At 33.4% G+C, this 17,875-nt stretch overlaps 1 protein-coding gene across 1 annotated transcript in view; it reads right to left on the bottom strand.

The window, feature by feature from the left end:
* Window positions 1-17,503, bottom strand: part of Smp_043170 (putative transforming acidic coiled-coil containing protein 1/2) — a 32,854-nt gene extending 15,351 nt beyond the window's left edge. Inside the window, exons 1-6 of the mRNA XM_018796883.1 lie at window positions 17,463-17,503; window positions 13,728-14,149; window positions 10,503-10,540; window positions 8,983-9,001; window positions 1,477-1,561; window positions 110-164 (exon numbers count right to left, since the gene is read on the bottom strand). Coding sequence (XP_018651980.1) covers window positions 110-164; window positions 1,477-1,561; window positions 8,983-9,001; window positions 10,503-10,540; window positions 13,728-14,136 — 606 coding nt within the window. The 5' untranslated portion in view covers window positions 14,137-14,149; window positions 17,463-17,503. The remainder of the gene's footprint in view (window positions 1-109; window positions 165-1,476; window positions 1,562-8,982; window positions 9,002-10,502; window positions 10,541-13,727; window positions 14,150-17,462) is intronic.
* Window positions 17,504-17,875: the final 372 nt, after the last annotated feature.

The raw sequence follows: 17,875 nt of genomic DNA, 5'->3' as shown, positions 1-17,875 counted from the left end.
CAGACATGAAATGATAGTATGAAAAACGATGCATGAAAAGTCATAGCACTAAAATATAGTCAAAATAAGAAATAAGAGGGAGAAAATACACTTTAAGTTATAGACATACCTGCATAACATCAGGAACAACGTTACTGTTTTCAACATTGTTTTCCACGGGTTCACTAATGTGAAAAAAAGTCAAACAATAAAATAAAATGAAAAGAGCTATGCAACAATAACATAGTAGTAAAAGATTACCATAACGGTATACAGTGATATGCAGAGATCACGGGGTTTAACGTTCAAACTTTTACTCAAGAGCATATAACATATTTATAAAGAAAAATAATGAGCAATTCCAGACACCAAGATACTGTGATGTCTACAGTAAAAAGTAGATGTATTCGAATTTGGAACCATGATTTAACATCAAATTAGTTATATTCTACAAGTATAATATAAATACAGTAATTTGAAATGAGAAAAAACACAATTTATCGACACTTAACCTCTAGGCCACTGAGCTGGCATATAATGGTCTTAACGTCTAACTTTCATCAAATCACGATATTGAACAACCCTTGTCCATCGCCTATAGAGTTTCTTTGAAAAGCTGTCACTAGTAGACCTCAACCATCATATATGAGATAGTTTTCCAACGCAAGCAATCAAAGATAGTCGTTCAACATCGTGATTTGATTAAAGTTAAACGTTAACACCATCAGATGCCGGCTCAGTGGCCGTTCGCGAGTGAGACCGAAGATCCTGGGTTCGATTCCTTTATTGCGGGGTCTTGATACGTACTGCTGAAGAGTTTCGTACTGGGAAAAAACAAATGTCCAGTGCTTCCTAGTTCTCAATGAAAGTTTGTCTAAGATTATTTAGTGATTTAAAACTATGAAAACTCTATAATCCCCATAAAAGCTATGCTAAAAATAAGTGGTAATCAACTTTTTTTATAAAAACGTTATCGAAATAGAAATTTTAGTGATTAAGATGTTTGAATTCCAGAAAGTTCAGCAAGTTCACTAGCAACTTCCTCTTTTCATTCTTTACTGAAAACTTTAACGAGTCTTAAATGCCCTATGAATGTAGGTAACAAACGACGACGCAATTACCGTGAAGCAATCTCTCTACCGTCTAGTTCTTAATGAGTATAATTCTCAGCGAAATAGATTCCGAGAAATAACTAACTTTACTAAGTTTTCATTTATACATGAACGATAAATTTGCTAAGAGTTTACCTTTAAAAAAGCATATGTTGCTTAATAAACCTGGTAAAGCAACCAAATAGACAAGCATATACTATTAATTAGAAAAATAAAATTTACATAACATATAAAAACTAATTAAAAGCAAGTAATTAGAAACGTGGTGGATATTATAATTACAAATAGAATTTTACATTCATAATTGAGTTGAAACGAATTATACATGTATATGCTACATTTTGGAATGTATCATTTGAAATAAAGAACAAAATGAGAAACTTACCCTAAACTTGGATCGGATTCGTTAGAATGATCTTGTGCAACTTCTAAGTTATTACCGACATTAGGATTTATGTCAGACTGAAGATCTGGTTTGGTTTTTCGTTTTATAGGGAAAGTTAAAATCAAATAAACATATGATGAAGGATATAAATAACACTACTCAAAAATACCTAAACTAGAACTTAACTACTCATAAGTAACTAGACCTGTGCAAAATTTTAAAAAACGATGATAAAATAAAAAGCATAGACGAATCTTTGCATACAGTTTAGATCGTAATATAAAACTGTCTATAGAAATGTTGTCGGATATTCACCAGATCAATAATAAGTGAACATTCGCTTTAGGACAACTGTCAGCTGGGATGAGGATACATCCAGCTGAAGAGTCAAAATAAGAAGAAATATGCACCTTGGATTCCATTGTTAGCCATAATTTTTTTATTATATATAAACTTGTGTCATAATGGTTATATCCAGGCAATCTCCACAGGATGCACATATGACAACAAAAACTGATCAAATTTCAGTAATTAATATCAACAATGAGATAACCTAAATCCTTACTAATAATGATATAAACTGTTAAGATATCTAGCATAATTGTACAAATTATTTTTACGGATTTATGCTTACACAAAAAAGACTAGTTAAACCATTTTATGACTTGGATATATTGAAGAATTTTTTTTAGAAATGACCAAACTTTGTCTCAATAAAAAGTTTTAAAAGTTGAAAGCGTGAGTCAATTGAAGCTAGACCACCAGGGAAAACCTGGAAGCCGTCTAGTGTTATCACACCTTTTTTGAAATAATTTTTTTAAATTAAATTGATGTAATGCAATATTATCATAAACTTTCAGAAAATAAAATTGGCTGAAGTCAATTATATTTTCGATTTCGCCTCAATCAACTGCTCTAAAATGATATAAATAGGAATCACAGTAATAGACTATGTATTATGTCATTGGTTTAGTTTAGACTAGTCAGTGAACTAGTTAGAATGTGTCGTTATAGAAACTTAGCTCTATGAGTATAATTTAACTATACATCACAAACACATAGATGAGTTTTCGAAAAAAAGGGAATAAAACAACTGTTGAGAATAAGTTAACCGTCAATGATTATGATAAGAACTATGTTTTATTTATAAGTATGTAAATTACGGAATACAACTAATATAATATGAATGTATATACAAAAATATAGTTTTATTCATGCTCTTTTGTGAGTGTCAAACTTTTAAAAAATCTAAACTAATTAACTTTAATGTAATTCAACAACCAAAAGCATATTTATAAACCCAGTTTTTAATAATATTAGGAACTTGAGTGACGATGATACTCCTTGACTATTCATACTGAAGTTGGTAAGTTTATTAATACTTTCAACTTCCAACCTAATAAATTAATTTTGTATTGTTTGTTTGAATCCTCCCATTGATGTTTGGGACTGCAATTGATCAGCCTCTCATTAGCATGTGTGCATCCTGTGCGGATTGTCTCGATATTGCCTTAAGTCACAAGCATTATAAGCAAAAATGAAATTAAACTTCGCCCCATTGCACAAGCAAGTGGTTGTTAGGGCTCAGAAGCTAAGTAGATAACGCGATTGCATTTGAAGCGAACGATACTGGGTTCGAGTCTTGGAGTGAACATCAACTCTGGGATGCAGGTGCAGCCAACTGACGAGTCCCAAATAGGACGAAGCGCGTGTCCTGTACTTTATTGCCAGTCATCATCCATCTTTGCTTCCAACCTAATAGTTGATAATTAGTTGTCTTAATTGATAATTACTAAGACAAAACTGAAATTTTTAAAACAATTCTAAGAGTTAAATTTCGAATGAAAATTTAAATCGTTTTCCATTCATTTTTCATTATGTACCACAAAGATGAATATACAATAAATTAACAAGAATTAAAAGAAATCACCACTTTTAAATTCTGAATAACATGTGACAGTGAAATGAATATAATAATCTTTCTATACAACAACTACTTATACTATTATTTTTGAAAAGTACAACAATAAGTAAAGCCTAGTTGTGAAGCTCAAGAAGTATCATTAAAATTCAGTGTTAAGACGATGTAAAATGCGAAAACTTGTTGTTATTACTATTTTAATTAATACAACTGATGTGATCCAGTGAATTGATATAATAGTATCGAACACATTGTATAAAAGACGAATGGACAATAAATAACAACTGTTATCCTTAACACATTACTTTACTAGCCACTAACTTCAAACAATGGTAGAAGAATACCACCTGTCTCCTAAATTAATATTATCATTACATTGATATGATAAACATAATTTATTACATCCCCTTCTAGACAATCTGATACTACGATAGGAAAATTACCGAAGAATTTACTCTGAGGACTTCAACAACAAAATTAACTATACAAAGAGATTATTTTGATAATAGACCATCATAAAGTTCCTACAACATTGATATATAATTCAATCATCTTACTGCTAAAAAGTGATATCAACAAATAACACGCAGTAAAAACATTGTTTAATTATCAACAGTACACACAAGTTTTTTATTAAATATTAAGTAAACAGGTATTCAATTCTAGATATTTTACATAGACAAATCATTCTAACATGGTAGGTGAATACCGAGACAAACATGAACAGAAAAAAAAGCTTCTTTTCTTTAGCTGACACCACAATTATGAGATATCTACGAACCCATGCCTAAAATCTATTACATAAAGTATAACCTCACATGATTGATTACGAATTTTAACCATTAGTTTTAAGAACACAATAAAATGTTTTGGTTTATCTTATTTTATGAAAGCCCCCAAATGCCCTGGTATGGCCGAGATTGAGGAGAGAGTCAGCTCTCCCTCTCAAAATGCCCTCAAATGGCCACGAGTATAATGCCTCTACCAGGGAAGTCCTACTCACTGCCTTCTCGTGACGGGCATTATTGTTTACGAAATTGAGAGGACGAAAAGCGAATGTCCGGCGCTTTAACCGGGTTGGTGGACACGGAAAGTTCACCTAGGGGAGTTGGAAAACCCTGATTCCAAACCAATGGTGCACATGGGCTCCAGTATCCTGTTGGAACGAATGGCGAATGAATCAATCGTTGGTCACCGGCTACCATGGGACTACATCTCCTCACGATGCTCCACTGCCTTGTGGACTAGACCTTCAGGTCAAAGGCTCGGAGTGTGGCCCCCTAAGAAAACCATCTGCTTCAGTCTGGGCACCCGAGCAGTATCATAGCCCTCACACAAATCAAATGAGATTTGTGTGGCGCATATTTATCTGGTGCTTCCTTGTACCAATATTTATGTGTTTAAATAAATAAAATAATAATGAACATTCTGTAAACTAAAAGATTGGACGTAAATATATATCAGGAATAATAATCACATGTCACATATTACCCACCGCGATGTGAACACAAAGTGAGGGCATCTCTTCTCTGCAGAGAACACTTGTCAACTCACTACAACCTATATATTTTTTTAAAAACATTACAACAATAATTAAGAATTCTTTACCTAAAACCTGGTAATGGAAATAAGTTGAAACTAGTAATAAATGATTTATTTGCTAAATCAAAAAGTCCTCTGTTTCCACGTAAACCAGAAATCCTTGTCGAAGAAATATGCCCAGAAGATATATCTGAGATAAACTATTCATCTGAGTGTAATTTCCCAAACATCTATTATTAATTGCAATTAAATATTAATATTGTTACTGTTTCTTCGTTTTTATATAAAACCAAATCACATCCATAAATCGACAGTAAGTTATTATCGATTTTTAACTCGATAGATTTCTGACGATTATATTTTCAGCCTGAGCTCAAATCAGAATACTCTGATTGGTCCGATTTTCAGTCAATCAATGCTAGAAGCGGGACCGACAACATACTAAAAATCTCACCTGTAGGATCTATAAAAAAGCCTTTATTTTTACTACTGTATTTCTTGTTGTCCCGGGTATCAAAAATATATTTTGTTTTCCTTTCATCATTGTTCTAATTTAGGACAAGTCGATTGAAACACAATCGATAAGGAATACTAGACAAGTCGGAACTAACATTAACATCTAATTTTTATTGTCTTAAGTTTAGTATTATACAGTACTTTTTATTAGTATCGGTATATTCATTTCACTGCTTTTCAGTTTAATGTCTTTCACTGTGTTAGTTTGAAATGTGGCAATTTGGATGGATACATATTCATACAGAATTCTACATTGTTAACGATCGTCTATTCTTGTATTCACAGTATATGACTGAATGTGCAATCTATTACGATGTTAATAGATGTATGTATACACAGATTTCATCTTAAAAAAGGAGACAGATAGATAAAATGAAACTTGAGTATTGATCCCTATGAATTTCACTTCCATTTCTGAATAATTCCTTGTGCGTAACTTATGATTGTTTTGTAAGATAAAACTTTTATTACCACAAGTGACTTCACGAAAGTTTTCACATCAGAAATAGAAAACACTATTCAACTGTGGCATTCGAATACAGTTTGAACAATAAACTTAAATGAATAATTAATACTCATTTATAACCAAATAATAATCTATTCTGCTTATAAACGACACATACTAATGGAATAATGGAATTTGGAACTATTTTTATCGCCCTTTGCAGCTATATAGATTGGTGAAGCCCATTAGCTTATCTGGACACTCATAAATGACACGTCACAACTACCGGGAATCAATAGCTGCTTTTGTCTTGCTTCTTCTTATTTCCAATCCAGTGATTGCAGACCATTTATGAACGACATAAAAGTGATCAACCATATCTCCCCATATTAGTAGTTTCTTTGTGCGTTGTTCACACGGTTATTTTACTTAAATGATCATCTAAGCTGTTTTTTTCACTATCGTCGAGACTCCAGGGTGTTCTGTTGGCTTATATTCTGTACTTTTCTGTTTAAATTCAATTAATTTTTGAGGATGGTATGTCTTATCAGTCATCTCCGTGTTTTATATTATCTTGGGTAGTCTTTTATTGGACATGCATATATGTCTGTTTTCATGATTTCTATTTCTTTATTCCAACGATCATTTCTGTAGTGACGGTGCATCTCTTTACTGGTAGCATACATTCAATTGCAGTTTTCGTCTATATATTTGATCATAAGCTCTCGTTTTTCAACTATGATGGGTTTATAATTATCAATTTTATCTAGTCTTACTTTGGTTTTTATTAACTCATATGACACTTGGATTAGCTAAATAACCCAACTCAGTACGCAAGTATGCATCGATCAGCTCAGTTTTTTTAAGCAAAATTTAGTCAACTGAAGATTAAAGGAAATTGAAATATGTGGCATAAATTTCGAACAATTTCGAACTGATTGAACCACAGCACGTTAAAGTCGATCAATTACTACTCATTACCTAATAATCTATTTAGTGCAAATTATAGCCATCAATAATAAAATCAAATACGTTTGACAAACTATAAGCGAAAACGGCAAGTTCTGGTGGATTTAAAATTGATAAAGAAAAGCTAAGCTAAATATGACGTCTAGAGGAACGTATAAATCTCGAAAGAAGAAATAAACTATCACGTGATTATATAACTAGAGTTTACTAATATGGTAAAATATCTATCGAAATTTTGCAAGCATATATCACATTTATTTTGAAAGTAACCAGTTATAGAAACAGTAACTCTAAGCTACTACGAGATTAGAAATTTTATCTGGTTTCTATGAAAGTGAGTGTCTGGATCCTCAGCCCCAGTAAGGTTAAGTTCTGTTTCAGCTGTACAATGTCAGATAGAAAAATCAATCACTAATATGAAGAGTTTATTACAATTATCACAGAGCTAATCGAATTGGAATTCATTTGTTAATCGTCCTCATCTCTAATCGACAGCACAAAACTAACTTCAGGTGACATTTGTTGCTACAAAACAAGTGTCTTTGACCTGATAAACATAGCAAAAATACTAAACGTGTATACATAGTAACTAACTAATAAATTGACTCATTTACCAAAAAAAATAATCAATAAAGTCACAAACTTAATAGAATCATGGTTATAACCAAAAGATTATCAAAAGCAAACAATTTACCGTACTTATTATCGTGACAATAATAGTAATAATAAACCATGTGATACTAACTATTCTCTACACAATCATTGGTCATTCATCAGCACATCACATTAAAAGTCATACATTAAATAGCAGAGAAATAATTGTCTTTAAAAAAGTCACTAAATTTAACCTGACGCTATTTTAAACAGTATAAACACGAAACATAACTATTCACTCATACCTACTGAGAATATTTATCAAATGTGAATAAAGAATATGGTATATGATACATTATGTCAATATAGTATTTATCAATAAATTTAGAGGATTTATGAGTCTACCAACAGATTTTACGTCCATTCATTTTGCAATAGATATAGAATCAGGTAAACATCAAAAACATTGATTACCTATAACACTCAACGTATCGCTATCTTATTTGCTTATTTGTTAACTACTGATATTCCTGTTAAAATCATTTATTCACACATAATTAATGATGAATTGCCACATCAAAAATTAATTACTAAACTAAATCAATAATAATCAAGCATAGATAGATTCATTCACTCAGATTTGAATTACACTACTTGCGTAAGAATCAATGATGCTAACAAGATGCCTGAAACCAGTAAGAAGGTGAAAACCGGTTTGAATTAGTGATTAACTATCAAAGTCAAAATTATTAAAGAATAAAATAACACTACTAGTTAATAATCAGAGAAAAATTTCTAAATGAGGTTCCTATTGTCGGGTCTACATCACACGATTAACTAATCAATAGATCAAATGCATTCTCTAAAACTAATAATAAAGTCACTTGTTCACTGTGCGTTTGTTGCGAAATTTACAAGTTGACAGATTAATTGAGAGAGAGAAAACTAAGTACATGTTCTGTATATTCCTCGAAAAGAAGGAAATATTTGTTTAATATTACCTAATGTATGACCTCTAATGAACCCGTCGTGAAAGCTGTTTTTCAAACTATTGATTCATACAAAAGACATAAATGTGCCCATTCGAATTTAGATCTTTATAAAGTTAACAAGACTAATTATAACAAACCAATGAATTAAAACAATACGACTCGGTGCATTCAATTACTAAGATGTTTGTGTTCAAATCATTAGACCGATTAATGAATTGTGACAGTTTCTTTGCGCGATTAAATGAAACTTCAAAAAAATATCTGATCGTTTTTGTATACTCCTTTTGTGATTCACAAGTGTTATACCGTATACTACTCAGCTGTTTAGAGTGAAAAAGCAGAGTTCGAGTTTGCATTCCAATGACTGAAAATTGATTTTAACTCTTCTACATTCATAGGTAAAAAATACGATGAAACCTTATTATAAGCTGAATAGTTAACCTTCAAATAACCTCTATTAGAAAAAAAACAGTTAAATAAAACAAAATTTTCTTTTAAAGAGAAACACGACATACTTTCTAACTTACAAATAACACTTTGTAATGCCTTAGATAATTTGAAACATTAGCATTGGTAATATTTGTATTTTCCATTCATTCACGAATGATTTGAAAAGAACCAACGAAAGTCGGTCAAAACAAAAGATGAAAAAAATAATTATTACAGTAATAACAACAGAAAATTATACATGAGGACTAACTAAAATACATCAATAACAATAACTTGATAAGCTCCTGATCTAAATAGTATGTAGGCAAAAAACTAAAATGAATTTTTACTCGAAAGTCCTACTGACTAAATAAATAACATTTCTTCATTTTGAAGGATCGAATGTTTGAGAAAGGTTGAACTTTTAGAACTATTGTAGGGAGAAATTAGTTTGCATATTTTTATTATGTAATTACTAAATATCTGGTTTATGATATTTTTATATTGTCTTAATTATGAACTTTCATTTAACTTGTTACTTATCAATGTACGCTTTACTATTTCGGGATTTTCGTTAATTAACTAATCGAACACTTCATCTGGATCCCCTCTAGAGTTACTAAAGGTACCTGTGGATTAGTGGCTAGGGTTTTCGAACTTCGGTCATTACATTTTAGGTTGAAACCTTACCCCACCTACTGAGTAGTATCAATAGCCCTCACAACTAGAGTATGGTTCATATCCAAGTACTTGACGAATGGGTTATTTATTACTATTATTAATGTTAGACCTTATCCCAAGCCTAGGTAAACGCGGAAGGTCGAGTATGAAATCGGAAACTGAAGGCACAAACAAACGAGCAACGAAGAGCAATAAGGTTGATCAGTGGAACAAAGTGCAAGACCCGGAAACTATAACAGAAAGAACCGCAAGAGAAGGAAATATGGGAAACCATATGATATAATTAAATCTTTAGGCAAATATAGTAAACCTGAATGATCAGTCAGGAATACGGAAGAGAAACTAATCACTGAGGGTGAGAAGCAGAGGAACAAGTGGATAGAGTACTTGATTATGAGAAAGCATTCAACAAAATGTATAGAGACCTTGTGGGACCCCCCTCGACACCACAGAGCACCTAAAATGACCCACTGAGCCTATGCCTACTGATAATTTAAGTCCAGTATTTGTATAGGTGATTCAGCCAACCCGCCTAATGGGAACAACGACTCAAAGTAACTGGCCGATCTCATAAACAACTGATTTCAAGCTTTCTTTCATGCTTTGTTCAAATTACTGTTGTTAAACCACCCAGTACAAATTATTGCTCTTATATTTAGAAATGAAATAATTATCGATCGTTGAATAAATAAAACGAAAACCAGAGTTTAGAACATTGAAATTATGCAGAGAAAGTAAAAATTAAAAACGCCTATTAGTTAAAGGAAGAGAGAATTCATTAAACAAATTACTGGACAATCAAAATAATTAAATATAGAAACTATTATTAAAATGAATGCATATAAACATAACAAGGAATGGTCAGTTAGAATAACTACAGAAACTGTCAAGAAGAAGTTCACACTAAACACTGTTCTATTCAAAGTTGTAAACTCACTTCACATATTTCTTCAGGAGATGGGATCGATTGGGGAGCTATACAATAATAAGTGGGAAATAATTGGATTATTAAAAGTTCAGTCAAAACATTGAAAACTGCTTGTAATTTCTATTTACCTAACCAAATGAAATTTAGTGTAATATAATCAATTACATGTTCATGTTTCAGGATGTGGGGGAGGGGTAAGGATACTATCCAACCATTGAAGCTAAAGATTAGTTGAAACAGAAGTCGAATCTTTTTACGCAATACTTGGAGCCAATAATTGGTCAAACTATTGAGCAGTAACTTTACCAATATAATCAATAATTTGATAACGCCAAGTTTTAATTATTAGTTAAGTAAACTCTATCGCAAGACCAAGACAACATGAGAAAAGTTCTTATCTTTTAACTACAGTTTCAAATATGTCTTTTTAGATTATAACATGAGTATATTTGCTGCTTCAAACAAAAGGATTTTACTAAACAACGATGTTGTTTTACAGTATTAATTTTAAAAGTAATAATTCGGTAATTGTCACTTTAAGGTCAGTGGTTAGAATAATCCACAAGTTCACGATTTCTTACACGTTTAGTCATTAAACATGCATTGAATTTGAGAAAGGAATTGCAGAACTAAATCAGATAAACTAAATAGATAAAGTAAGGCAAAACTTAAGTAGATCAGTCCATAAAGTCAGTGACTTGAACTGAACTGTGTAAGTAGGTTCACACTACCTAGTTTAGGTTCACCCGAAAAGCGTAACCAACGGTTAGATACCTTGAATGACGTACCTTAAAATCGTTTGCCATAAGTCATGGTCATTCACTCTTTGTCTTCCCTTAGATCCAAATTTTCCAAATCATCCTAAACAGTGCTTTACACCATTAATTCATATTTTCTCGAATCATATCCTTTATCGCTAAGCTTTTCAATTACCATTAATAATGTTACTACTTATACTATTCTGGTTATTCACTGTGCTAATATGTGCCAGCTGATGCATATATGTACGTTGCGTATGCCCGACTGACTGGCTAAAAACTAAAAAATTTACCAAACAGTCGAGGATATATAGTTCAAAAGTGTTAAGCTCCAATAGAAGATTACTAAAGCATGTGTTTATAACATTCGTATTATTCTATTAACAATAAGGAACAAACCTAGTGAAGGAATCGTAGATGAAATCATGAAATGAGTACTACTAACAACAGACTATAGAAAGCATTCAAAACAATCTCAGTATACTCTAAAGGACTTGAAACCAAAACATCGGAAATCAATACCATCAGTTTTATTAACGACAGAAAGGAACCATACGACTCAACAAAACTCTAAGCACTTGACTGTGTAATCACTGTTCCACAGACACGATCTAACCAACCACATATGACTGATAAATAAGTTTTATTCCAACCCAATCGCCAAACCTGTTACCCAGATGTTGTGTGAATAAAAAGCCCATGACTGCCAGTTTTTCTAGCTACTTTACCAAGTATTATAGTCCCTATATAAATCAGTCAAAAGTTTGTAAACGAAATAATCAGATCAATTTTAGACTATCTATGACCACATTTACTGGAGCACCCTGATAATAATGGTGATTATTAACATACTAATTTTTGAGTAAATAAATCACTAAACATGGAAAACTAAAGTCCATTAGTTCGAATTCAACTGTGACTTGTATCTTCTTGACCTTAAAACACTATTCTCGCATAAACATGCAATTTGAATAATTACAGGATCATATCTGTCACTCACATACTAGTAACAGAGATTAATACAATATCAGAGGTGGTGAGAGAACCCTAGTGGCGCAGGTGCATCCATTCTTCGCCTTCCCCCAAATGCTGGGATTCTAAATTCCTCATAACATTTTTGTTATTTTGCTGATTTATATCTTCTTTTCGAGTCGTATCTTTGATGTCTAACCTTCCCTATTACCACTGATGCCGTTACTAACTCTACTATCCTGGGATTCGGCCTGACGTCTCCGTGCTAATGGGGCATGGCAACCTGAACAGATGTACATATGTACAGATTCTACGTTGTGATTCACTAACTAGCTGGGAAAATTCTAGCTGTATATATTTCCATGAATTAATCAATAGTTTTTTTCAGATGTAATACTATACTTATCTTTAGAGTTAAAAAAATCTCCCGTCGCCTGATCTTGATAACTACGTCATCTGATTAGTCCTTGATGAATAAGTTCATACATCACTACCTAGTAAACAGTTATTAATATCATGGTGAAAATATAAGTCGACAATCGTTCATCCCAGATTAATACAAACCCACATCAGCAAACGAAATAGCATGATTCAGTAAGAGCTGGTAAAAATCGACGATAGACAAATTAAAATGCTGATCACCACCATTACGGAAATTTTAATGAAAACATTTAGCTCTTTCAAAGCACTTTATCAGACTTGAATAACTTGAAAATGTGAATTATTATTTACGTCTGTGTGGAAACAGTAAACTATGAAAACTTCATTCATCAGATGAGAGACAATCTTATCAAATACATCCTGAGTACAATATAAAACGCAAGTAGTTGAAACACAAAGAATATCTATAATATACAAAAATAGTGACGGATCAAGAAAGCTGTGAAGATTAAAAAACATCAGTATGATATCTAACCTGATTGTTAATTCTGTTTGAAACAAGACTTTGATTATTTAAAAGACTAACTAAACGATTAGTTGGTAACCGACTCTGAAAACACGTGAACAATTTCAATTAAAATGACAGAAACTTCATTTGGTTTGAAGATGAAGGCTGTTTATTTATTTTTATTCCTCAATGTTTGTAAAGAGGATGATTTTGCAATACTCAGAAAGATTAGTAAATTTAAAAGTCGAAAGCAAACGGAACGCTTATAACGGGTTCGACGGAATTGTAGACAATGAACATCAACTGTATGGCACTACTTAGATAGTAACTCGCAACAGACTGTTACACAAATACATAATCCCGAATAATGATACCAAGTACTCAACTACATGACTGAGGAGAAATGGTGATGGTTTAACGGCTTAAACTCATCTTTCATATATATCTAACCAACTAGTATTCCAGTTTTATATTATTTTTACGTTTGCGTTTCGTTGACTTGAGGATTTGACATGGAAAAAACTTCAGCAGATGTATCATCTTATCTGCCAATTAATGTAGCTTGAAACTTGCAGTTAATTTCGATAGTGCTTTTTATCTTGGCACATCACTTACTTGGAGTTGCGAGCAGTTCACCATTACACTGAGGAATATTTCCCTTCTGGACGTTTTTAGGCACGTCCTGTTCGTTTACCACCACAGGCGAAGCTTCAGATGACGGGGGATTCGGTGATTGCTTGACTTCAGTAGAGTTATTAGACTTGGGGAGAGATTTGGGTAGCGGTTGAGGGTTCTGTGGAGATTTCTTTGGTAGTTTCTCAGGATTGGAGTCAACTGATAAATTTGTTGGTTGATTTATGTTATCGTTTGAGCGACCACCTTGGGGAGATGGTTCCGTAACAGACTTAGGTTGATTTTTAACTGGAAGACCTTTACCACCACTTCCAAACGGATTTGACATTTCATCTATTTCATCCCAATTAATTTTGTAAGCGCCTACACCACTAACTGGTCGATCGTCCATTGTTTACAAGAACCTGTAGTAATGAACTAAATGGATAAGAAAGCTACAAATTTATTTTTATTAACCTGTAAAATAATAGCATTGACGGTATCAAAGGCGAGGATATTATAAAAATGACACTTTAAGATACGATACTACAATAAAATAATCCAATTCAGCAACAAAGTAGAAGTTCGTATACTTTTTATAAGATTAGTGATATTCGGCTACCCGCAATTTTGTGCTATCCAGACAATAAGAATCAGCTATAGAAAGTGAATATGTGTTATAAAGCGTGTCTAATTTACAAATACAAGGTACTATCATCGGAGTAATAACTACATCCTGCCCCCAAATGCCCTGGTATGGCCGAGATTGAGGAGAGAGTCAGCTCTCCCTCTCAAAATGCCCTCAAATGGCCACGAGTATAATGCCTCTACCAGGGAAGTCCTACTCACTGCCTTCTCGTGACGGGCATTATTGTTTACGAAATTGAGAGGACGAAAAGCGAATGTCCGGCGCTTTAACCGGGTTGGTGGACACGGAAAGTTCACCTAGGGGAGTTGGAAAACCCTGATTCCAAACCAATGGTGCACATGGGCTCCAGTATCCTGTTGGAACGAATGGCGAATGAATCAATCGTTGGTCACCGGCTACCATGGGACTACATCTCCTCACGATGCTCCACTGCCTTGTGGACTAGACCTTCAGGTCAAAGGCTCGGAGTGTGGCCCCCTAAGAAAACCATCTGCTTCAGTCTGGGCACCCGAGCAGTATCATAGCCCTCACACAAATCAAATGAGATTTGTGTGGCGCAGATATATCTGGTGCCCCTTTGTACCAATATTTAAGTGTTCAAATAAATAAAAACATCCTATTTTAGTATCAATATAAATACACAACGAGGTGTTAACGAATGACAATCTTATGATTTCTTGAAGGTGTAATTCTCGTTGGTTCGATAATATGAGATAGCTTGAGGTCAATTAAAAGGGTTATCTGCAAACACCGATGTGCTACTGAACCTCTTTGGCTCTAACATAAACAGTCAGTCATGAGCAACGTAGAACCTGGCATGTATACATCCATTCGAATGATTACATTTCATTAGCACAGTGGGATAAGATTGCATGGTCAAATGCTGAAGTAGAAGTAGTAACAGTAATAGTAATAGGAGCGATTATGAATCGAGGAAACAATGGGAGATAAGATAGACTGGCAAAATAAAGAAATTTTTAAGGTAATTTAGATAGTTGGGATCTAAGGGAAGACAGAGTGAACACACTTGACCCGTTATGAAAGATTCTGAGCCGTCACCTAAAGTCTCTAACCATTGTCTACGATAATCTTGTCGGGACCAACCTAGTATCCAGTATCCTGAAGGAACAAATGGCGTACGAATCAATCGTTGATCACCGGCTACCATGGGACTGCATCTCCTCACGATGCTCCACTGCCTTGTGGATCAGATCTTTCGGTCAAAGGCTCCGGGTGTGGGCCCCCTAAGAAAACCACCTGCTTCAGTTTGGGCACCTGGGCAGTATCACAGCCCTCAAGCAAATCGAATGAGATTTGTATGGCGCATATGTATCTGGTGCTTCCTTGTACCAATATTTATGTGGTTAAATAAATAAAAATAAATAAATAAAATAGAAGAAAAATTCCCCATGAATGCATTTGCAAATGTTCGATTGCCATGTAGTAACAAATCTACCAGACAGTCACATCCAATACATAAACTCAAGTATACTATAAAAACTAACTACTGTCATACGACAAAAAATGTGATTATAGTTTTAAGGTAAAATCTAAATGCATGAAACAGATAACAAAGATTTGTATAGACTTTTTAAAACTACCTGGAAAAAACTAGATCCCAATTTATAATGATCACGTGAAGTTTCTAATTTTTTAGCCTGAAACTATCTCTGCCGGTTCTTTCATAAACTGAAAGGCCTTTTCACTTTTTAGTTTGCACCCAACTTTCTTAGATAATCTCCACACATAAAAACATGACAGAATGATAATAAAACGAACCGGCTTTGTGCAGCCTCATCATGCATGACAACACAGCACGAATGTATATAAATATCACAGAACCAAACAGGCTTTTACGAGCTAATGCGCAGTGAATAAAACAGTTTGTTTTAAAAAAGTCGAGAAATGATTGGTTGGATCACTTTTAACAGTAGACAGGGAAATTCGAACTTAAGGATATATTTTAGTAAACTATTTTTCCATTAATCCATGGTACCAGCCTTTACTAAGCATATAAACAAACAAGGAAAGTTTCGGCAACCCATATTATCGATTTTAAGGGATGGAGAAAGTAATTTTCGTTTAGCTTTAGCAGATGGTCACCTGTAGGTAGCTTTTTTAGATAAGTGGACAAAAAGTATAAGACAGCACCATGTATTTCATAGTCTCTGCCCAGCCACACACTGCATACAGCTCACAGACGTAACTCATTACCACTTGGACCTTAACTACTAGGCTAAAAGTTTGGAACCCATAATACGTCACAACCAGGTAGGAGCGTCCAGAGTATATCTCCAGTGTATGGAAGTTATTTGCTAAACATGTTAACAACTAAGAGTTAAAAATCATGATGTTCTACTGAAAAATACCAACCGTGGACTACAAAGTTAGAAAAATGCATTTATTTTTTTTTTGAACCGACGATAGTTACGATCTAATCTCCCGCTTGAATCTTTCTCTGCGAGTTTTTTATGATAAAAATGTCATCATTAAGCTTCATCGAATGTATGAGGTCAACAGCACGGAACGTGAATCTTCAGAGAGACTAACACTTATGATAATCACCTACAAATACGATTGTACAGCATCAAAAAGTGACAACGAAAATAAAGTTTCCTCATTAAAACATCCTCATTTATTCATCTCCATGTGGTTGAACTGAATTCTTAATTACCGCAACAAAACTGGTAGTCGTTCTGAAAATGAACTGGTGATTGTAGTCTGTCCTAGGTATTGAACAACTTTAGATAGAGATAGTTCACTAATCATAGATTCATGTACAACACTAACAAATTACTAACACAACTGAACAACTCGCATATAAACTCCCAAATCACTGCTTTATGAAGCATGAGTCGAAGGGTAAAAAGCCACGCACAAACTAGCCTTTACTAAATGCAGTTGGAAAAATTCTATATTAAATGATTAAAACCTAATAAATCGTATATACATAACAATAGAACTGTCAGAGACACGGTTAACCACAGTCTAAATTTGCAGAATCTAGGAACAAGACCAACTTAGGAAAAGCCTCTAACATATATCATGCAAAATCTATCAATGGTTTGTAAAACAGATCAATAACAAACCTGCATAAAATAAATAACAAAATCCAAAAAAATTCCGAAGCTCCTTATTATTTGCTGAGAAAATCAGGAACAATGCACTTTCGAATTCTGTAAGACGAATAAGGAATATTCATTTGCCAAGATTCTTGAGTACCAATAAAGGTATGCCCCATACAAATTAATCGAGGCTAGGCATCAACGACTTGCTCGAAGTGACCTTCAATTTCAAAACCCGCACTAGATTAAAGTCCAGAGTCAAAAATATAATTCTGAAACCCTTGGAACCTCAATTTTTTGTGAATAGCAGTAGAAATGGATATTTCTTGATAGTCTTTTTATCGAAGCAACCTTTCCTTATAAGTAGCCACTGTCGATATATGAAAAAATTTCCAGCTCCTCGAATTGGTTTCATAATTTACTAGGATTTCAAGGCA

The sequence above is a fragment of the Schistosoma mansoni genome, chromosome 4 (genome assembly GCF_000237925.1).
Source record: "Schistosoma mansoni strain Puerto Rico chromosome 4, complete genome".
Lineage (NCBI taxonomy): Eukaryota > Metazoa > Platyhelminthes > Trematoda > Strigeidida > Schistosomatidae > Schistosoma > Schistosoma mansoni.
The sequence above is the reverse complement of the archived record's forward strand: the minus strand, read 5'-3'. Positions and strand labels throughout refer to the sequence as shown.